Source organism: Trachinotus anak, unplaced genomic scaffold, assembly GCF_046630095.1.
Source record: "Trachinotus anak isolate AG129_WGS33_773 ecotype Australia unplaced genomic scaffold, CSIRO_AGI_Tana_v1 ptg000013l, whole genome shotgun sequence".
Classification (NCBI taxonomy): domain Eukaryota; kingdom Metazoa; phylum Chordata; class Actinopteri; order Carangiformes; family Carangidae; genus Trachinotus; species Trachinotus anak.
In genome coordinates, this window is record NW_027273864.1 from 19,705,581 (window position 1) to 19,729,760 (window position 24,180).

General features: G+C 39.2%; 1 protein-coding gene across 1 annotated transcript in view; it reads right to left on the reverse strand.

Moving 5' to 3' along the window:
- Positions 1–772: 772 nt before the first annotated feature.
- slc6a11b (solute carrier family 6 member 11b) overlaps positions 773–24,180 on the reverse strand; it is a 29,699-nt gene continuing 6,291 nt past the window's right edge. Inside the window, exons 6-15 of the mRNA XM_071493652.1 lie at positions 23,625–23,757; positions 18,759–18,893; positions 12,084–12,187; positions 11,733–11,857; positions 10,512–10,624; positions 9,796–9,933; positions 5,804–5,906; positions 5,023–5,123; positions 4,306–4,476; positions 773–3,227 (exon numbers count right to left, since the gene is read on the reverse strand). Of these exons, the coding sequence (XP_071349753.1) occupies positions 3,084–3,227; positions 4,306–4,476; positions 5,023–5,123; positions 5,804–5,906; positions 9,796–9,933; positions 10,512–10,624; positions 11,733–11,857; positions 12,084–12,187; positions 18,759–18,893; positions 23,625–23,757 (1,267 nt within the window). The 3' untranslated portion in view covers positions 773–3,083. The remainder of the gene's footprint in view (positions 3,228–4,305; positions 4,477–5,022; positions 5,124–5,803; positions 5,907–9,795; positions 9,934–10,511; positions 10,625–11,732; positions 11,858–12,083; positions 12,188–18,758; positions 18,894–23,624; positions 23,758–24,180) is intronic.

The following is a 24,180-nucleotide window of genomic DNA, read 5'->3' on the forward strand; positions in this document are numbered from 1 at the left end:
AGTCATAATACCAGGACCCGGAAACTGAAGCAGCTAAATCTTATTTCTCTGTTTCTCTTATTAGACCTATGGTCAGGTTGACATTCGGTATAGCACTTAGTGACATGGGGAAGTTTGAGATCACAAAACTCTACATTTTAATAAGAACGTTTCACAACATCACAGCACAGCAACACAGTCCACAGAAGAAGAGGTCTAATCATCCAGATGTGTTGAAGCTTTAACATGTTTTTTTTTTCATATGACATTTCAGTGCAGTGTACATCTACATCTCTTGTGCCTACATCATCTATAATATGACTTGTAGACCAAGTCAATGTAAATACAAGCAATTCCTCCATTTCTTATTCTCGTGTTGAAATTTACAATGCATTTACTGTGTAAACTGATGTTTAGAAAAAAAACTTTTTAAATTATGTAATTATTCATTCAGTCCTTGAGTTTACATCCTTGAGCAAATTTTATTTTGCAATATGCACATAAACAAATCATTGTTTTTATTTTCTTCCCCTATATTTCTCTGCTCTATATCATATAGCTGTTTAAGACTGCCTATGATCTAGCTGCTGTATGGGACTTGGTGAAATGCCATCTTATCTTATCTTTTCCTATCATTTTAACTATGAAGTTCATCACACATAACATTTAACTCTTCAAAGGATTCAAGAAAGAAATGTCAGTATTTAAGAGTCTTTTTTTTTTTTCAGGATAACTGCATAGCTCAATTTTAAGATGAAGTTAAATAAATGAAATAAAACACCAGAGTCTACAGTCAGTTTTCCTTTATAATATTTATTCTTAAAAATGAGTAAGCAGACAGTTCATGTGTCCTGTGAATACCAAAATCTGTGTAGAACAGTACAGAACAGTAAAACACCTTTCATTATATTTCTATAACAAGATCTTTTGAGCGGCATATCAAAAGTCAAAACAAAGGACGTATTCTTTTTATTACAGCACTTCTTTTTAAACATTTTTCATCTCAAGAAATAGACCACAGATTTCTAGAAAGAGATGTAAAAATATACATCGATATGATCAGTGTTAAACAGCAGGCTATAATATCCGATGCACACAACTATTAACTTGCACAAACATCAGTGAGGAGGTGATAATGTCATAATGCAACCACACCAAAGGGACCAATCACATGTTTAAGAGGATGTCACAGCTTAGACAGGAGGGGCTTCGGTCACTAAACACTTCCTCGTTTTCCCTCATTACTTACTCGATCACGCACTTCCTCAGCTCATCAATTCCTTATTTCTTCTCCTGCTTTCTTTGCCTCCTCCTGAAAAACTGTAAAAAGACGCATTTTAAGTTTCATCCCCTCAGATGCTCTCCTCTGATTGCATTTTCATCGGGAAACAAGGACAGAGGAAAGAAAGGAAGGGAAGTGAGAAAGTCGGACAAAGCAAGGAAGGGAGAAAGGACAACTCAAGAGTCATTCGAGCGCTGATTGGATGAGACTGTAATGGACTGAGATCGATCTGAACGTTGAGACCAGCTCATTGTCTCTTAACCATAATTAAATGGATGACATGGACAGACGGCTTTCACCCCTGCCGTAACTCAGACAGGAAAATTAAAAGCTGTATTTTTTCATGCTTTACAAGGTAAGAAGAAAAGGCCACAGAAACACCAATCAATAGCAAGACCATTGGTGATGTATAGATGTGTGCTGAAATACAAAGCACAGTTTCATATAAGGCCTTGTCCAAGCCCTCCACGTGATAAAGAGAAGCCAAAAACAGAAGTGGAAAAAGTTTGAGGAGGAGGACAAGCAGAGGTTGAAGATGAGACAGAAGGACAGCAGGAAAAAAAGAAAGAAGAGGACAAGAGGAAAGAATGAAAAGAGGGGGGATAAGAAGACAGATGGGTTCTGAAATGCTCATCTGATGGGCATCCGTCTACTCCTCTACAGGCGGAGCAGGAAATAAAAAAAAGCAGGGGTGGAAGCACATCTGTCTGTCAGTCTGTGTTAGGCTCAGCATAATTACTGTGAAATGACAGATATCCACGACTTACAGGAGGGCAGCTAGGGGAGAGAGGCGTGTGTTTTTAGACTCAGCCTGCGAGTCGCTCGCTGCGATTTGAAGCCATGTAAAGATTTTCAGCTCACACCTAACAGATGTAATTTTAAAGATATCTAAAACTGAGGGGATCTATTTTACAGTGTTTAAACCCTGGACCCTTTTTTTTAATTTGCCCTTCAATATTACCGTAAACGTCCAGAGCAAAGACATCTGTTTAGAAAGAGCAATGCCATGGAAATCTGCAAAGCCCTGAAAGGCCTAATATACCCTAACTTGGAGAACAATATCATTCAGTTACATCCAGTAAGCAGAGTTTTCGCTTACGTTGCTTAACAACACTGAATTCAAGTAAACAAGAATCACTGAAGGCCTAAAAAGAATCCACATTCCCCACAGTCACAGCTGATTCAGATAGCGTCCAAGATTTCAGTGGCAAAACCCTTAATATACAACTCAAAGTTTTGCTTACAGGGGAATTCAGTGCCCTCCTATAGCCTCAGGACTAAGACATGCTGCTGTATCCTCTCTTAACACACAGAACTATGTAGAATGGTCCCCAAGCTGCTACATCTTAGATAGACACATTTGGGTACCTAGTACCTAATAGAGAGGCACAGCACTTTGCCAATAAATGTACAGTGTAAGCCTTTTACAACACAACACATTGGTATTGTTCTAAAGGCACAAACACTAGTGTGACCAGTACTGACAAGGTACCAGGACAAGTTTTAACCATATACTGAATGTCATCAAACAGATTTTAAAACATTAATGGTTAGAAGAAGAAAGAAACAGCTGTTTTAGTCACAATGTTAACTGAAAACCACAAATGTGTTATTCAAAGTTTGTGCAAAACAGAAGCAGACTACATCATCATGTGATAACCTTTCCCTTTTTCTCTTTTTTTTTTTACAAAACAAAAATAACACTCCGGGTCATTTTCTTCCTGTTTTGTGTCGTGGTGGATACTGTTGTTGTTGTTGTTGTTTGCTGTAGTTTTCGTTTGTTGGACAAGACAGCAGGCAGCTCGGTCCGTCAGGTGGTCAGTTAGAAATGTGTCTCCTTCTCTGAGATGGTGGATATTTTCCCATCAACCTTAAGTTTTGCATCATTGGCAGCATAAGGACTGAGGGCGGCAAGTTTCCCCCTCATTTTCAGGTCTGGGCTGGGAGTTGTCAATTTCTTCATCCTCTGCAGAGAGGGAAACAAGAGCAAGAAAAGAGGTTACCTCTCATTCTCTCATCATTAAGCAGCATTAAGCAAATTCAGCTTCTGTGTATTATTATCATCATGTGTAATAATGGGAATTAAAACAACAAAATGTATCCAAATATAAATGTGTCTGTGTCAGCAAATATTAGATTTTCATTTACAATAAATCAGCTTTTTGTGCTACTGTAACGTTACTTTATTTGTATAGACATTAGACTGAATGTTATTGTCTTATGTCTTATACTTTGGGGATGACCAAGTGAACAGAACAACCCTGAGACTATAGATTGTATGGTATACCCAGTTACTGTATGTATCCCATAGACTGAGACGCATAGACACAATTTATTAGTTCTGTGACATACTGTATAAATTATGTCATATTAAGTAACTATGTATGTCCTCCAGGTATCGGATGAATTTCACACTGAATTTCCAGCTAGCTTCCGGCACTAACCTACTGTTTGTGTCTGTCTTTCATCATGCCTTAGGCCAGCCAAAGGCCACTGCTGAAGATTTTTTTCAACAAAACAAATTGCAGAAACTTGCAATTTGTTTATCTGATCCCCCCTCAAGCAAATGATGGGAAATCATCCAACTGTGTCACAGTCCCTCTGAGAAAGTCAGATGTCAGATGAGATACAGCAGCTACATTCATAAGGCTCCTTCAGTCCAAGTGATTTGTTATAACCTTTTCCAAATGCAAAACAGTCAGTGAGAGTCTTACAGTACTGTGTCCGCTGACATTGTCCATTGTTGTTTTGAATGAGAAAAAGATGTGAACACCAGTAGCAGGTTTTGTGTTAGACTCCTAACATTTTCCAGTGAGGAAATGGGAGGGCCATCCATTGAAAGTCCCTTTTATGGATGCTTGTTGCCTGAATAGTACCCAATTTTCATTGTTTGCCACGGGGTCAAAACTACAACTAAAACTACATATGGAAGAGCTTATATGAGTAATTTTGACCAACTTAAATCATATACCTGCACAATGTTTCTTCATTGTTTTAGGCAACACTCTGATGAATGTATGATTTGTGCATGTGTGTGTTTGTACCTCCGAGAAGGTGCCAGGAGTCTTCCAGATCATCCAGATAATCCCCAGAGGGATGCAGACCATCGAGGACATGGCCATGAACCAGCCGATGCCATAGCCCCAGTCAGGGTAGGTGTACACGTTATTGTACTTGAGCGGTTTGTATTTAATAAGGAAGAAGAGGAAAATTCCCTGTGGTAGACAAAAATGATTTCCATATTATAAGAAAGAAATGCCTTTGATGAATAATGGTCACATATTTTGAATTCACAATGAATATGTTGCTGTAATAATTACTGGTATAGTAAATGTAAGCCCAAGGGCCTCACACAACAGAGCTTCCATGTGTAAAATATCCAGACCCGTTGTTACATGTGTAATATGTGAATACTTCCTCCTAAATCCGGATATGAATCAAAGCTGCATATGGGAAGCATAGTCAGTGTTTTTGCTTGCATTAAAAAAAAATATTCAAACTATAAATCCCAAAACAGTATGTTCTAATATGACTGGCTATATGGCAACAGTTACAGGACACAACTAAATTATTCACAAAAAGTGTGAAATGATCTTGCAAGATGAATTAAAATTACGTCAAACCATAACTAAATACTACAAAAACTAAAAAGAATAAGAGCATTGTTTTTGTATTGTCTGTTTCTGATTATCTACATGATGTGATGTTTGCTGTTGTTGATGCTTCTGCTGCTCTTGATTTTGTGTGTGCAGTGGACTCACAGCACAGATGCCCGGGGTCAAGATCATCCAGCACCATTTGATGAAAAAGACAGGTTTGTAGCCAATCATGTCCTCAATATTTAGGTAGAATCTGTCACTACCTGAAATGCAAATCAGTGTCACTCAGAGTGTCTGCACAGATCGTCAAAATAATGACGCGATTGATGTCTCTTGACAAAATATGGTCGTCTAAACAGAGCTGCTGATTGGATGTGGATAAGATCTTGTCTGAAACTTTATATCAAGTGACTCTAAATCATTCTGCATTGCTGCATTTTAGATGTACTGAACTGAATTAATATAATTAGGTTTGTTGTCAAACTGTTTTAGGCGTGAATGTGAATAATGTGAATGCACTGATATTTAAACCCACAAATGAAGGCCAAATTGTACAAGAAATGTGCACATTGCATGACAGTTTGGCATATTAAACTGAAAAAAGGCACTATGTTATGCCTAGTTGAGGAAAATATTGATTGGCAACCTTTCAGATCGCTACCATAATGATGTTTTTAACCTCTCAGGACAAGGAATTGTGTGCCTTGTGCAACACTTAGATGCTGCATGTGTTTGAGACCATTCTCCAGCAGAGGGCAGAGAGGAAATATTATTGCAGCATGACAAGGTTTGTGCAATGGCCTGTCTTCTGTGCTGAAACGTGTCACAGTTGTTCAGTTGACAAAAGAGAAACTACTGTTATCTGAAATGAAAGGGGTGCGACACACTGACAACACAGCTTCAGGATCTGTTGCTATGTTTAAAGGGGAGTCTCTACTCTTACCGTACACCCAGCCGATACATATGGACTCAAATATGGCCACAAACAGCAAACACATCCCGCTGGCAGCGTAAGAATCAAACAGCTGGAAGACGTACATCCCTCCCTGATTGGACAAGACAGGTGTCAGTTTTCTGTCACAGCCACTATGGCAGCATCAGGCTTGGTTGGATAACATCAAATATGAAGTAAATCAGGAGTGCTTGATTTAGCTTGTCAGGGACTAATGGCATTGGTACCTATAGTAAACAAATTCACACTGTAACCCAGCACTGATATTAACACTGATATAATGAGGATTTGTCCTAAGATTACCATAGATCAGTGCCTCAAGGCTTCCTGGTGTTAATGAAACATCTAAGCAGTATCCAGTGTTTTTTGTTGTTTTTATGGTCAGTGTTAGCTCAAAGAACCATTTAAACCCCAACAACACAATCTGCTCTTTACTGGTCAATTATGGCTCTGATAGATGAAGAATTATCTTACGTGGCAGAGTACCAAAGTTGTGCCTGTGTTGGCTGATTGGCTCTTCATATGGTATTTTGTGTTGCTGATTCAAGTAAGATTGGATTGGATTCATGAACAGCTCCTTCAAACAGCAGAGCTTCTCTCACTGAATCCAACTGTATAATAAATGGTCATTTCTTTGACTTAAGTGTCAAAAATTTTGTTCTGTTTTTCCTGCATTTATTAATGTTCATCACCATCACTGCAACCCATCCAGAACATTACTGAAATAGTTCTATATTTTCGGAACTAGGCTTATCCGTTTTCTTTCTGAGGGTCAGATGAGAAGATCAATACCACTCTCACATCAGTACATTCAATATGAAGTTGGACCCGCTTAACTTAGCGTAGCATAAAACTTTAGCACTATACAGTTGTATGCCTCTACCAACCAGCACCAAGTTGCAGGAAATATGGTCACAATCTCCCCTTCCTGAGTTACAGAACATTGCAGAACATTATGATGTCACAATGAAGTTGACATTTTGGATATAAAATGTCATCACTTCATCAATTTGTCCTATTAGACATTTGTGTTAAATTGTGTCATCATTAGTGTACAAATTTTTCAGCTATGGCCAAAAAGGTCACCTTGACCTTTGACCTTTCACATTTTACCACCAACTTCCAATTAGTCCATCCTTGGGTTCAAGTAAATGTTTGTGCCAGATGTAATGAAATTCCTTCTGGGCATTCCCGATATATTGCATTCACAAGAACATGAGGTCACAGTGACCTTGAACTTTGACCTTTGCCCACCACAATGTAATCAGTTTATCTTTGAGCCCAAGTGAATGTTTGTGCCAAATCTGAAGAAATTCCCTCAAGGTGTCAGTCAGTGAGATGTTGTGTTAATGCGAATGGGACAGACAGACAACCTGAAAACATAATATTTCTGGCCCTGGCGGTCGCTGGCGCTGGAGCATAAGAAACAGGGGAAAACAGACCACCTGACTCTCTCCAAAAGTAACAAATTACGCTTGTCAGCACCTCTGCGGCTCACTACTTAATATACTATATCTTGACTGATTAGTTTGTACTCAAACCAATAGTGTGAAAATGACAACCTATGGTCTGCATGGGCTTATCTACCAGGTTATTTCTTTTAAGTTATTATTTCTTGCTGCAGTTTTGGATAGGTCAGTACAGGGGTCATACCTTTCCTCTCATCTCACTCTCCACAAGAAAGCAAATAAGTCTTTTTCTCAAAATGCCAAACTATTCTTTGACATTCTCCTTCTTTATAATTTCCGCTGACATAGAACCAGTGGATGTGCTCACATACACCCATTCACTCTGCCTACCCTACCTTCACTCAAGACAACTGGTCTGTTCCTTTCTGCCTCCACTAAAAGGGCCATCATAAATAAAATCTGAAAATCTGAACATGACTGGGAGAGTTGGGTTACATCACAGCTCTAAACCACTAGTAAATAGCTAAGAATATCATCAAAATGTCTCAGTGTCTTTGTGCATGTTTCAGCCAAGTACTGAACTACACTCCCACAAGACCTTTTGAACTGTGTTAAGTCCTACTATGGGCTCCTTGTGACATTTTATTCATGATGGCTCTTTGACAGCAGAAAGGAATAAAGTGTCTTGAGTGCAGGTGGCAGTGGGAGATGAGTAAAAGCAGAGGGAAAATGGACGATTTTTATGTAGTGGTGACAGGGATTAGAATGGACAGTGACAAACACTGGACAATACAGTTGTCTATCACGGAAAAAAAAAAAACACACAGAGAAAGTACCGTACTTCAGGGTTGCATTAAATTCTTTCCCCCTGTTTCATCGCCATTATGGGCCGCTACAGTGAACAATATTTACAGTGGGGGTGGATGGCGTGCAATGCATATGGAGAGATGAAAGGCTTTTGGTGGATGAATAACCTTGATGTTGTGAGGAACCAGATTCTCCTCCATTATTACATAAAGATGAAAGGTCTTAAAAGCACAGCAGAGCTGGTGACATAGATGTTCAGATGGATAACGTGACTGTAATGTGACCTTTAGGATTGAAAATCCTTTAGGATTGAAAATAAAGTGCCCAGTGGAAAAAATCACTGGGTCGATTTCATGCAGGCTGAACACTGAGAAGGCAGTGGATCACAAGATCAAATTGTTTTGATTGATTATTAGACTCTGGATCAGGTGATTCACTTACTTACAGTTGGAGTACAGGACTTTTACATATAAATAAATGTCCGTTACATTCAAGCCTTTGCCAGTTCACACAATGCTGATTAAGCCTTTCAGTGCCAGGTAAATCTCTCTCTAATTCATAGTATTCGTAAGTTATAAACCTGGGCTGTGTCTGAAATCACTCACTGCTCCCTACATAATCCACTATATAGTGACTTTGCCATTTTGCAGTGCTGTCCGAATGTCTAGTGAGAATTTTTATACCCTAAATAGTAGGCTCATAGTATCCCACAATGCATCATGAAAAGGAGTGCACAACCGAAGGTCTCTAACCAAGCAATATATACCATCATGCATTGTGCTTGCGCTGAAAGAAAGAAGAATGGCGCAAAGAAAACGACCCGATTGGTGTCCGAAAGTGTTTTTTTCATTTTACCAATGAGCTCACTATAAAGTCTTCTACATAGAACTCCCTTGGTAGTGAGTGAGAAGTAGTTTCATTTCCGACACAACCCTGGTGTCTGTAGCAATATTCCTGCACTGGTGCATGGTAGAGGGGTGCGTTTTACATCAACCAGCAATGATTGGTTTGCCAGAACTGAAGAGCAGAGTAACCGTAGAGATGGAGACAGACTAGGTTACAGCAACTAGGAGTATAGTGGAAATATCTAGGAAGTGTCCAAGAAAAGGTTCTGAGGATCTAGATAAAAAAGAAACAGAGAATTCAGACGAAGGATGACAGTCCATAAAGGAACGCGATCAAGGCTGAGGAGTAACACAAATTACCACTGGTATGGCATTTCCTCGTTGGAAATGACAGTGTTTGTTTAATTTAACTGTCACTGCCAAAAGGGGGAGACAAACATTCTGCAATGCAGGTTTAATAATGCAAACAAAAGGTTACAGGGAGCAATGACCATAATCTGCAATGTACCTGACTGGGTTTCACCTCAGACTTGTCATTCGCTGATGATGATGATGGTGGTGGTGGTGGTGATGATGATGATGATAATGACATAGCTACATAGAAATAACAGCATAATTTAAATGTAAAAACAAGTGTATTTCAAATTCTTCTCATATATTGTCGGTTGGTTTAATGCATAGAAATACACCATATTTCATGACCATATCATACAGTATGTATGTAAAATCTTTATGTATGAAGTAACTAGTAAATAACAGCCATTGGATAAATGTGAGTTCAGTTGGCTACTTACAGGAATCTACTTTGTTAGGTTCACGTCTGGTTCCCCTCACTTGTTTTGTTTGATTCCTCAAAATTCTCCTGTAATTTATCTTTGCCTTATCACCACATTCATGGCTACAGCATAAAATGTATTCTTACCTCTGTACACATAATGAGACCTATGAAGAAGGAGACTATAGACATGCCAAGAATTAGCAGCTCTCTGCGGTAGCCTCTCCTGAAGGTCTCTGGGTACATGTCCACCACAGCTGTCACTAAACTCTCCACACACACAAACTGGAACAAGAACAAAAAAAAATATTTTCTATAAAATGGGGGTGGCAGTTTTTTTTCAGTCTCTTTTAATAATAAATGTACAATTAGCTGACAAGATAGTAATATATTTTATAAAAACATATTTTTCACTCGTGCTAATGGCATGTGACATAACAACCATTTGTTTTATGTGACAAATACGTAGGTTTCCAAAAGCTCCATTTAAAGGTGCACAAATTAAAACTGAACTAAATGGAAAACTTACTTAAACAATCATACTTTTCTTTTGTCCAAAGTGACGTACAATAGTGGTTTCAACTTCCATAGGAACATAGAGTTTGCTAGATGCCATTAAAACTGTAAATGCATCCCTTACAAACAAACAAACAAACTAATTGTTCAGATTAGTTTTCTCATTAAATGTTCTAAATCTGAACAGGAGAAAATTAAACACATGACTTTTAAGTCCTGTATGAACACATACTTGTGCTTTGTGCTTGTGCTTATTTGTTTACATGTAGATTTTACCCAAAGGTATAACCTATAAATGTATTTTAAAGCCTGAGCAATATTAGTATCCTGACACAAATGGGTCTCACCTGACTGTCCAGGCCGAGGAAGATGAGCATCATAAAGAAAAGACAAGCCCAAAGTGGAGACAGAGGCATCATAGTAACAGCCTTAGGGTATGCAATAAATGCAAGACCAGGACCTGCATCAAAAAAAGCAGGAGTTTTATTACTGGAGAGAGTTATTCAAACAAAATTCAAGACAAGTTAAAGGCATAATATCAATACCCACAGCAAAGGCTATAAAGTTGTTGCTTTTCAGTTACAGCCTTTTTAAATTTCTCCTACAATTTATTTATTTTTTTCTTTTAATCTTATTTTTGTGTGTGTGTGTGTGTGTGTGTGTGTGTGTGTGTGTTTTGTATAATCAGTTGTTAGACGGACTTGTAGTCATGTGTTGGACAGTATTCTATGTTTAATGTATATCTCTGAACTACTTTTTGTGTGGTACTTTCCATGGTTTCTTATTTTAGTCTCATTTCTTTCTCTCCTGCTAAATATTTTTTTTGATTATTTTTCCTCCCCTGCACAATGGGGATGTCCTAAATTATTAGGGCTTAATGTGGCATGATTATTGTTTCACATTCTTTTATATACTCTTTTATCATTGGCATCATAACAGGATTATCCAATTTATCAAGCCATTGTCCAAAAAAAAACTCCACTATGCAAAGTGCTGGTTTACCAGTTTATGATATTTTTATATGCATCAGTTTTATGGAGTGTTTAATTTTCTCTCAATAAAACATATGATCTACAGACAAATTGACCTCCAAACGCGAGTGCAGCAAAGCAAAGCTGGCACAATTGCTGGTCCAAAGCAACGTGGATAAGTTGGGATGCTGTTATGAAATAGGACTGAAAAAAATGGGAAGTGGCATGCGATAGTGTTATTTAACACCTAAAGTTGGTGACAGACCCTTAGAAACACATTTAAAACATTAAGCACTGTCCCCACCATGCTCAAATCACTCACTCTCTCTCTCTCTAAATCATTCATACTGACTTGAATAAATCATAATGCGGTGGTCTAAGAGCCTAGGTGAAGAGTGTGGACTTATATAACTGGTTATGTTTATCCATTTTAGCAGAATATGGTGGATGGGAGCACAAAGATTCAGACAGGCTTTCTCTCTTCTACTGTATCTGCTTTAGATATTGCGTATTGCCACATTACAATGCTTAAAGTTGGGACTTAATTGATCGATTTTAATTCAGAGACATGATCATATTATTATGTTATTCTCTCACCAGATTCTGCCACGGCTTCAATGGGAACATTTTGTTCGTAGGCCATGAAGCCCAGCACAGAGAAGATGGCAAAACCTGCAAGAAAGCTGGTGCCGCTGTTCAGACAACACAGCATGATGCAGTCCCTGAGGAGCAAGACAGAGAGAAAGAGAGACAGATCACACTTACTGTATGAGCTGTCATTGGACCTTATACTATAAGCAACACAGACAGACTTGCATGTTAAACTAGAATAATACAGTACACAACAATCCTCACCTTTTACCACAGGGGCTTTGCCTTTATTCTTTTATTATATTGATGACTTTCATTATCATCCAAACATCCATCAACTAGCAGCCACATTCTTACCTGTAGCAGTTATTGTTGTAGGCATTGTAACTTCCCAGAGCAGTGAGACAGCCCAAGCAGATGGCGTAGGAGAAGAAGATTTGGGTTCCTGCATCCACCCATACCTGATGTAAAAGTGGGCGTAAAGATACAGCACATATACAGAGGAGTGTGAGTATACAGGGAAGTGTTTCAGTGAAGTGTTGGTTCACCACGAGCCTCCAGAACAGCTTCATTGCGCCAAGTGTCTAAACTGTACTACTACTTGGTGCCTGTGAGTGTGATGGCATATGATGGAGAGAGAGAAAAGTACTGACATGCAAAAAACATCCCTTTCCGGATCATTCTGGAGTTCAATGGCATGAGTCTAAACCACTGGGGCCAGTGAGGCGCCCCTGGTCTACTCATTTAATCTGGTTTTTCCTTAATTTTCACTGTAGGTGCACAGCACACGTACACACACACACACACACACACACAAATCAAAGTTTCAGAAAGACCATTTGTCATGCTCTTGATCCAGTGTACAGTTTAATTTCCACTTCATTAATGCTCCTCAGCCTATTAAACCTCAGAATTAGAATTAATAGAATAGGCTTTCCCATCTACAAGACACTACTATGATATAGCAAGATGCGACTTTTTATCGAGTCTAATGAAACCCCACATTTCTTTTGTTACCCCTCATCTACCTGATTTTCATCATTCAGTGACTCCATAATGAAATTATTGCTCAGCTCAACCGTTCTCTTTCCCCCCTGAGAGGCAGACAGTGGAGCAGCATGAATCATGGATTAACATCCTAAAAGTAGCTACAAAGTCTTCCAGTGCGTAAATATTCACATTATGCTTCACCTACTCCATGGCATAGTGAGTAGAGTGGTGAATTGAATTTCAATTTAATGCCAAGGCATTTCAAAATTACGTTTAAAAATTTCAAACTTGAATTTAATTTACAGAAAACACTATGACCCCTTTTTATATGGACAATTTTCTGGATATGAAGTAGTTCCAAAGAACTGAACTCCACTATATTGAGGTGGCAACATACTGTGAATCTGAGACTCTGATAAATTCCAAACTATTTGCATGGCTAGATACCACTAGGGTATTTTTTTTACCGCATTTATGCTAAGTGACTGGTGATCCCTGGTGATCTCTGGTGATCCCCAGACTTTTCTTGCCTTGAGGTTAACATACAGTCTGTGGTTTTTAGTGAAATGTCTCAATGTTAGAATGGGACAGACAGCCTCAGCTGCAGTTTGTGTTTAGTGCTAATTCACAAAGATGCAGATTGCAGATTCTTAGCGTTGCTGCAAATTAGGTGGACTGGCTGTTTGAGTCGATGTGTGTGTAAGACATCATCCGAACTAGAAAACAGAAATAACAGAAATACGTCTTCGTGTTTTCTTGAGCAAATTTGTGAGGTTATGTGACCGTCCTTTTGAAGTGGCAAAGGTGGGAGGGGCTTACTAACGTTGAAGGCCTTAAAAAAAGTTATATTTTTGTCATTTAGATATGAGGAATTGGTTTGTAGTCAGCCGTGATGCTGAAATGTCTGTGATTATATGCTCCTATGCAGGAGTATTGCTCTATAGCTGACCTTGTATTCTGGGCAAACCATTATTAATTCATTCATTCTTAACTTTTTAAGAAAAATCTTAGTACTCAGAGTAAAAAGTATCTACACAACAACAAAAAAATCTCACATTCAAATTTCTTCTTTCTTCTTTTAGCAGCAAAAATGTACTTAAAGTATCAATAATTAAAGTACTCATTCCAAAATAAATGCCCACTGTAACAAATGATATATTAAATACTACATAAATACTAGCTTGACGGAGCAGGAAAGAACAAAAAAGAAAAAATGTTATGCTACACAAATTGAATAGTGACAAGCTTAAGCTTAACTTAGATTGTAGTAAAGCACAACACGTCCCTCTGAAATGTAGTGGAAAAGAAATATAGTGCCATTAAATTTACATACTCAGGTAAAGTAAATGCACCTCAAAATTGTCCTGAATTACAGTACTTACTTACTTTCTACCACTGCATCCTGGGTAGGTTAACAAGTAAATATTTGGTGATAAATATATGGTTTTTTATTGTCTTTTGTATTCTACCCTATTATATATTTAGGTGGAAATGAGACAGAGTGGTTTTATTGATGGACTCCATGGGGATTTACACATGTAAGATTTCTGAATGGGACAGCAGTAAAATGTGCTTTATGAAAGTTTGTAGTGCAGCACAGGACCCTAGAACCCACAGGATAGCATGGGGTGCTAGCGAATTCAACCTTAATGCAGCATGGCTCTTTGAAAACTCTCTCACATCACCATTCAGCCACTAATCTCATTTCCCCACGAGAAACAATTAACAAACGCACGGTCTTCGCTCCCTCCTGGGAGTAACCACGGTAACTTCTGTGACCTCACAAACACAGGACTGTTCCTGTGGAAGAACAGGCCTTTCTCTCCTAATGTTCATTAATGTTCCCTTTAGTTCACCCTCGGCTGATGGCCGCACAGCGCAGTGAAACCTTAAAGGCCCAGGCTCAGAGAGAATCACTTGTTGATGTTGTGCCTAATTTGGCCGGCTTGTGTTTGGTTATGTTGAGACTGTGGCTCCAGGAAACAATTCTACTGTGTGAAAGCTGGATGACATTGGCGATAGTGATAGTGTTCTTGTATGTAAATGTATCACTCTTGGTGCTCCTCATGTCCTCCTCTTTTTAAAAATGAGATCCGTAGGTGCTGGACATTTTTATGTGGAGTGCAGCTTTAAGAAATTCAGCTGGAATAGTCAGTCGGTTTCACTCACAAATTAGGGCAGAGATTCAATGAGACTTGTTATTTTAGTGGGATTTTACAGATGCACATATTGGTGCATGTTACAACCTTGTCATATCGGTTTTTATGATTTTTATGTTCTGTTTTTTTATGTTCTTATGTTCTAACGGAAGTATTGGTCTCTTATAAGTTTGATGTTTCTACAGTTCCTGAGTTGATGAAATACTGCAGATGAACTGTAAAACATATATATTGTTGGAAGACAGTTTCACACCAACAATAAAATCTTTATCCTAATGTAAATACTGTTCTCTCTCACTCTCTCTATAATTATATTGTTATATTATAATTTACATTATATTGAGTTTTCTACAGTTCTATTAAATTGAATTTCTCCATGTATTTGAATATTTTATGAAAAATAGGTTGTGCAATACCAATTTTAAGAAGTCCAACATCATTGTACTGTTTTTTATGGAAAACCCTTAACCCTATTTGACCTTAATACAGCCCTCTGATTCAGTGCAGAGCATCATATATGGTCCAGAATTTTTATGCAAATAACAACACAAAAACACTAAAACATTAATGAATTTATCAGAACCTTCATTGAAAGAGAAAGCACAGGCAAACACAAACAGATTAAACTTTTAGCAAAGCAGTATTTTTATGCTAATAATGGATCACATGACTACTTGTATGTGGAGGAGAGTTTCTCAGAGTGATGACCCCCATCGTAAATTAACACTCTGCAGCGCCCCTGGAACATTATGGGGCTTCACATTGTGGTTTTACAGCCCATATCTAGTGTTTTGACTCACTGCTCTCATAGTGCTCTTTTTTCAGCCACAGCAAGCAGCTGTTTTCAATGAAAAAAAATCCCAAATAGTAGCTGAATATAGAGGAGCATTTAGCAGCTAAAGTGCAAGATAGTCTTTCACAGGGCTAAAAGGAGAGGGCTAAAGATGTACATAGGCAACTGTTTGCTATACCACTTTATGAGGTGGTAATATGTCAGTGTTGTGTTTCAAGCTGTTTCCATATCTCACAAAGTCAGTTATTGCAGGTTTAAGTTGTGACTCGACCACATTGAATAGGCTAATCACATATGGTTTTGCTGAGGTTCTCCATTCTTTTTTTTAACAAAGAAAGGTACCAAAAGACAACATTGTGGCTCTCGCTGTTTTGGGAAGTTTGACTAGTGAGACAATAGCTTTGGGATGAGAGAATCCGGAGAAGGGACGCAAACAGCAACACATCTCCAGTTGTAGAGCATGGAAAGATAACAGCAAGGGTTAGGGAGAATGAGTGTGTGTAAGTAAGTGTAAAAGAGGAGGGGTGATGCTCAGTGCTGGGTGGAGGGTGACAGGGAGGGACACGGTCAGAGAAAGAAAGGTATGAAAGAGGGAAGGAGAGGAGGCATGATGAAGTTCAGGGGTGTAAAAAGAGAGAGTAACATACAGCCCCACACACACACTCACACACACACTCCACACAGCCTGCTGGACAGAACAGAGCCCTGATTGTCCTTGAGGAAACTAATTTAACATTGGTGTGAGAAGTAATGTCTTCCTCTGCCAAACAGCAGCGCTTCTTTATCACCCTCCTTCAGTGACTCTGTGCCTCTGTTTGTGTCTTTGTTTGTTGACCCCTTTTTTTTTCTCATTTCTTCACCATCCAACTTTATCACTGTCTCTTTCTTACTTTGCTAAAATCACAGATGCAACAGCCATTTCACTGTACAACAGCTGGAGAGCTTATTAAATGAAAAAAAAAACACTCATTAGATAAAAGACTCTTACTTTCATTCCTAAACAAATATTTGTTCCTTCCTTCATGTATTGTTAGGAATTGTCTGTTTTTTGTATTTTATATCTATAATAATATTAAAATTAATAATTCTATAATTTATAAATCTATCTATAAATACATTCATACTGATGTGAAAAATAATTGGCTGTCAGTTTACCAAGAGTTAATGTTTAAGCTTTACAAAGTCTATAATACATCACCCAAGCTAGGATTATGGCATGATACTGTATGTTCTTAACACCTTTTCCGCTTTGGCTCATCTGCCTCTGCAGTTACAGATCGACTGAATTTCTTGTTTTTCTCGGAGGTAACAACTTTCCTTGTTCTCACATTCATGGTGTCTCAACCCATAGACCAGTTGTTGATATGAAGAGTGTAAAACAGGTGTGCAGAGTGGATAGGAGTCTAAACTGGAGGAGGTGATCAAATTGAAGCAGATAGTTTCCTGAAATGCTGTGATATATTGTCAAATGTACAACTTGAAAGAGAGCTGCAATTTAGTAAGCATGAAAATATTATTAGGAAGGAGGCAGTGTTAGAAAACAGGCACTAGCATCACACTGAAGTGGTGTGTTAGGTGAGTGTCTTGGTGTTTGATCTGCTGTGAACTTGTAATACTTTGCATTTGTTTTCTCAGTTAACCATGACAAAAGTTTAATATATGCTATTTAACATGAATATTAATGTGCACTCTTATGTTTCAGAATCTTAAAGGTGCCCTATGGAGTTTACACTGTGTCTCCCTAAACTTGCTTAATGCATTTCCTTCATCATAAAACATCTGCAAAGCTGATTTAAAAAAAAAAAAAAAATCAAATCCTGCATTGTTTACATCCGTGTTTGCTAGCTTGCAGCCTTTTCCGTCACTGCCTTCGCTGGCACATGGTTACACTTCTTTCCTTTTTTATTGCAGATCCAACTGTCAATCAGTAGAATAACATGACACTGCACGTCGGCAGAAGAGTGTATCTATCTATCTGCTCCAATCTGTTCTCTCTATTCCTCACTCAAACTCTTCATCTATCTGATTCACGTTGTCATGACACCCCATCCAATGACATTTTCTAGTGCACTGTTGCCTAGCGACCTGAGCTGTCTGCCTTTTCCAGACGAGGTCAAGGAGTCTGCTCCACGTGTGTCTCTGTATCTGTCTGTATGGGTTATATGTTAATGCATCACCTCTATTAGCCTCAAATCCTGATCTTTCAACCCCTCCAGGTTCTCAGAGCACACTGTTTATCTGACCCTTGATCATCTCCTCACCAGCAAGAAGAGTCAGCCCTGCTATGACAATCTTGACTCAATAATAAGCCACAGTAATATCACAGCCATTAGAGTGAGATGTATAAATACACTTAAGTGTATTAAAAAGATGTTTTTACTCATTTGCTTCAAGAGATGTGCCATTAAGGAGGCAAACATCTTTCTTTTTGCATGGAATGACCAAATAAACAGTTGTTTTCTGTTTTTGGTACAACATTATGCCAGTGCTTAATAGTGATAGGTGTGGGAAAAAAAACAGTACTGATCCCCTGTTGCATTACAGTATGAACAACACCACCTGTCCTGCTGGCAGCTTCTCAGCTCCAGACAGGTGGGTGTGAGGTAAGGGTATAAATGCATTCCCATGAGTCTCTCAACCCTTCCTGCTTTATGTTAGTACCTTGTGCTTTTCATAGCTAAGATAATGAAAACAGGCATAGTTTAAGCACAATACTATTAGTCTGAATCAACAGTTCAATTTGTCATTATGCTATAAGTTGAGGACACAAGAACAACATAAACTTGGGCAGGGGGATACAGGAGGATTCAATAAGCCCAGGTTTTAAGTGCAGTGTTTATCATACCTTCTTTCAGGTTAGGGTACTACAGTGTCCTTGGAATGAAGAATCCCTGTATCACCAGACCTGGGCTTTTGTGCAACCAGCAGCAAGAAAAGTAATAGCAGCCATATTTGTAGACATGATGATGTATTACATTCCTTGCTTGTAGAAGGCATCATCTACATGTTGCCACATTTAATATTCACTTTATTTTGAAGGATCTCTACTGGTTGACCACCAGAAGACAGATACACTTTTTCCAAGCCTACCTGAGGGTCCGAGAGACGTGAAATGTCTGGGTACAGGTAGAACTTGATGCCGTCATATGCTCCTGGCAGCGTCACTCCTCTGATTAGCAGGACCAGCAACATGACGTAAGGAAAGGTGGCTGTCACATATACAACCTGCAGGCATAAATAGGCACAGATTTGAAAGATTAATTTATATTCAGATTACAGAAAAAAACAGTTGACAATGAGTAACTGTCAGAACTTACTTACATAACCTGATATGATACAAGCAAAATGAGGTCAAAGTGAAGCTGTGCAAAGCAAAAACCCTGCCAACAACAGCAGAACTTCATAATCTTGGCTCTAACCAACACCTCCACCTCCTCGTCCACCCACTTTTTAAAACTGCTCCACATTGGAAAACATTGGATTGACCGGACTGAATGAATCCTAAGGAGGAATAAGGTTGCGGTTTTGCTTACAGTTAAGTAATAAAATGTGACTGCTCAGACCGAGAGGTGAGAGGGCATGGCAGTTATCTAGCCACACATGTCCAGACAGGAGCAGAAAGATGACTGAGGAAGATAAGTGACAAGGGACAGGACTGCAACTGAAGTAGCCACAATGTGGTACAGTGTTAGAGTTTTCTGTGGGACCAAAAAAAACCACAGCATCCAGCAAGTTTCAACAAATATGGCTGATGTGGAGGAGGACCTTTCTAATCTTTGAATGAGCCTCTGTTCTTCTTCTTGCTGCATGCTTAAGATAGTGGTGACACTTTCTTTTCAACTGCACCACTGCAACTTAGTTGGCTGTCTGCAAGATTAGTCAAAACCAATGGTTCCCAACCTTTGGGTTAGGACCCCCACACAAAGGGACTCTAAACAAATCCAAGAAGGTCACAAAATGATTACAGGTACACAAATTTTCACTTACTTTGCTCTAATTTTTGCTTTTTTTCTTGAGGAATCCTGGTCAGCTTATTTTTTTGGACTTAAATTAAAATAGAATTAAATTACTTGTGATGAGTATTTGCAAGAAGATATTGATTTATTTTAACAAGATCCATTAATAGTATGGTTGCAGTAACATCAATGATGGCTGCTGGCTGATTTATGTATTACCACATAAATGGTATCAGACAAGTAATATTCAGGAAATAAGAGGACATCATAGGCCATGGGAACCCCTAAGCTGTAAGATACACACTAAAAACTAATGTTTTTTAGTCTTGCATATCAATCTATCATATGCAGCATCTAACATGTATCATATGGCAAATAAAACACAATGTTACCCTAATCTTACAGCACTGTACCACACAACCTGGTACCCAGGATCAGGTACTTATATTATGTAAAGAGATATATTCACATGGCAGTGTATCATGCTCAGCACCACACATACCTTCTGTACAGTAGCTAGCGCTTGCTAACCATCAGACCAACACTCCCTCTTTTATTGAAGTATTCAGGTTTTGCAGAATTGTGCTCGACATCTCAAGACTCTTAGAAACCCCTTGAACAAAAACCCTGGCCTCTTGGAAGGCAGAGGCGGGCAACATACATCCCCTGGCTTGCTGGCATCCAGTCAAAGTCCAATTGAGGACAGAACAGGACAGAACAGAGCCAGGCCAGGGGACTGAAAAGAAAAGAAGGCTCCTCTGGCCTCGTCTCTTAAACAGGAGAAGCCCAGAGGAGTGATGCTGGCAGTGTGGGAAAATGTGCTTCTCTTTGAAGCATGCACAGAAGTGCATGAGTACACACACACACACACAAATACGCACACACCCCCTCACACACACGCACACGCAACTTCATTCACAACATAGAAATGGGTGTGCACATACTACAGATACAGACAAAATGGACCATTCACTCGTCAGCCTAAACAGACACTAATGCATGGATGTGCACACCAATTACCCATACACCCACCGGTCACACTACTGTACTACTGCAAGCAGCAGTTTTGTGAATGGAAGATCCTTTTTCAGGTGGGGGGTCAAGCATTTGAAGGAGTAAGCTTCTTAATCAAACTCCAGAGAAGTTCAACCCACAGTTACAGTGTGGAGACAAGAGATTCTGTGATCTAAAATGCTACATAAAGCTTTTTGTGTTCTCAATCTTTCAGAAATCAAAGACATTTTGCTTTACCTTATCTTAGACATCTTTCACCACAAAAACCTGAATCAAATTTATAGAAATAAATGAAATCCTACTGTCTGAATCCATGAGACTTAATGAGATTGTCCACTCTAAGCTCTGTTAATCCTGGTGTGGCCTACAGGGAAAGTGTGGGAAAACTTGTCTCCTGCCCAACAGATCCCTCCTTTAATTTGTCAAATAAAACGATTACACATCCTAAACCTTCTCTCCCTCTTTCTCCCCATCTCTCTGGAGATGAAAAGAACAATATTCAATCTCTCCATGAACTTTTGATGCTCCGCATCCTCCTTCCAGCTCACCACGGGTAAACATTTAAGCCACCACAAATTTACTGGTCAAACTTGCCCCTGCCTCGCCGTAAATCTAACAGGAGGGCTTAAATGTGAGAATGGCTGGCAAACACGGCCAACAAAAGCAAACAGCTTAGCAGAGTCGGAACTGAATGGGCTGTAGGGTCTGTGGAGAAGAAAGCACCTCTCTCTTGCAATGAGTGAGCTGTGGTTAATTTCTCATAGCAGGAGAGAGAGAGGCAGAGGCAGCAGAGGCGGAGGCTGAGGATATACTCTGCATGCTCCTCATGAACACTCTCCTTTCCCCCAGTGAATACAGGAATCAATCTTGGACCAGCTGCTAAAGCCCAGCCATGAAGAAGCATTCTCCCCTCTTACTTCACAGCCAGACAAAAGACACTTCAGGGAGATATAGGCATTGCCGCCTAGTTGTTTTTTTCTCTGTCATGTAGAATGTGAACCCATTAATTTTTCCTCACACACCTCTCTCCTCTTTTCTCTTTACTCTCTTTCTTCCCTCTCTTTCTTACTCTATCTCTATCTCTCTACTCATTCTGGCTCATTGAATCTAAGAACAGTTTCTTAAGGGCAACTGAGCACCCAAAGCAAGGTGCAGACTCCATACTATCCTCCTCAAGGCTGCTAGAAGAGACTCAAGGAGGGCATTAAAATGGTAAGGGTGATGGGAGAAAAGGTAGAAGTGGGTTGCACAGACACCCCTTTTGTTCTCTGCTTGCAGGGGGAAAATGCTTGTGGCTTCCTGTGAGGGAGTTGTTTTGAGGACAAGTAGGGAAAGTGCTTTAGCTTGTGGCTGTTTGAGCATGTAAGACCAAAACGAAAATGGCTCAGATAAATAAAACTGGCAGCAGCAGCAAAATAGCACGCACACACATCCATAAAGACACATGTTCATGTGCACGTTCCCCCATCATCACACATAAAATTTTAGTTCATTATTAAGGCCATGTCAAATCATCATGCAGTATTTACAGGTAGTACTCACTCTTTGCACTGCATTAGAAATAGTTCAACCACACAAACTCACACTTACAGAAACACACACACACAATAATATACAAACCCTTGTCACAATTCCATGATTCCATGATGAAGACAACATATCAAATGTTGAAACTGAGAAATGTTATTGTTTCATGAAAAACATATGCTCAGTTTGAATTTGATGCCAGCAACATGTTTCAAAAAAGTTGGGACAGGGGCATGTTTACCACTGTGTTGCATCACCTATTCTTTTAACAACACTCTGTAAATGTTTGGGAACTGAGGAGATCAGTTGCCTGAGTTTTGAAAGTGAAATGTTGTCCCATTCTTGCCTGATAGGATTTCAGCTGCTCAACAGTTTCGGGTCTCCTTTGTCGTATTTTTCATTTTATGATGTACCAAATGTTTTTAAAGGCTGACAAGTCTGGACTGCAGACAGACCAGTTTAGCAATTGGACTCTTCTACTACAGGGCCATACTGTTGTAATATGCGCCTTCTCTGAAAAAGACATTGTCTGGATGGCAGCACATGTTGCTACAAAACCTATATACACCGTTCAGCATTAATGGTGCCTTCGCAGATGTGCAAGCTCCCCAAGCCATGGGCACTAATGCCCATTGAACTGTGCACTGATAACAAGCTAGATAGTCCCTCTGTCCTTCAGCCCGGAGGATGCAGCATCCATGATTTCCAAAAACAATTTAAAATTTTGATTTGTCAGACCATAGGACAGTTTTCCATTTCACCTTGGACCATCTTAAATGAGCTTGGGCCCAGAAAAGCCAGCAACATTTCTGGATCATGTTTAGATGTGGTTTCTTCCTTGCATGGTAGAGTTTCAACCTGCATTTGTGGATGCAGCGATGAACTGTGTTCACAGACAATGGTTTTCAGAAGTGTTCCTGAGCCCACGCAGTGATTTCCATTATAGAATCGTATTTGTCTTTAATGCAGTGCTGCCGGAGGACCTGAAGATCATGGCCATCCAATATTGGTTTTCGGCCTTATTCCTTGCACACAGAGATTTCTCTGGATTCTCTGAACCTTTGATATTATGAACTGTAGATGCTGAAATTCCCAAATTTTTGCAATTTTATGTTGAGGAACATTATTCTTCAATTGTTGCACTACTTGCCCGTGCAGTCTTTCACAGAGTGGTGAACCTCTCCCCATTTATTTTTAGAGGCTCCATTTATACCCAGTCATCTACTGACCTTTCGCCAATTAACCTAATTAGTTGTGTCCAAATTCAAATTGAGCATATATTTTTCATAAAACAATAACATTTCTCAGTTTCAATATTTGATATGTTGTCTTTGTTCTATTTTCCAGTAAATATGGGTTTACATGATTTGCACATCATGGAATTGTGTTTTTATTTACATTTTACACAGTGTCCCAACTTTTTTGGAAATGGGGTTATACATGCATAACTCTGTCTTACCTTGCCAGTTGACTTGGGTCCTTTCCAGATGCAGAAGTAGCAGATGAACCAGGCCAGGGCCAGACACATGGCCAGCTCCCAGCGCACTCCCCCCATGTGCTCAATACCATCTGATATCTGCAGTACTCTGCGCCTGTTTCAGCACAGAAAACAAACATGATTACTATCTCTCTGATTTTAGGGCATTTACCCGGTGCTATGGTGTGACATAAGAAGAAGCCAGTGTAGGTGTTTCCTGAAAAAGCTGAAGCAGTATCACTTCATGGAACCTCTTCAGAGTTTTTAAGATCGGTCTGCAGGTCTGCAGCAGTACAAACCGTGCTAAATAAGTTACAGCACAGAGTGAGGAGAATGAAAAATAAATATGTGCTCGAGGTTGTTCAATATAAATAGTAAAGTCATGTGTGCTGCTAGTTAACCATATTCCCTTAGAATATCAGTTAACACATTCTCCACCCCCACATAGGACTTCTACTCTTCAACTTCAGAACACTAACACACTAACCACTGTAGCAGACTATGACAACTAATAAATATAATTTATGATAAAATTATA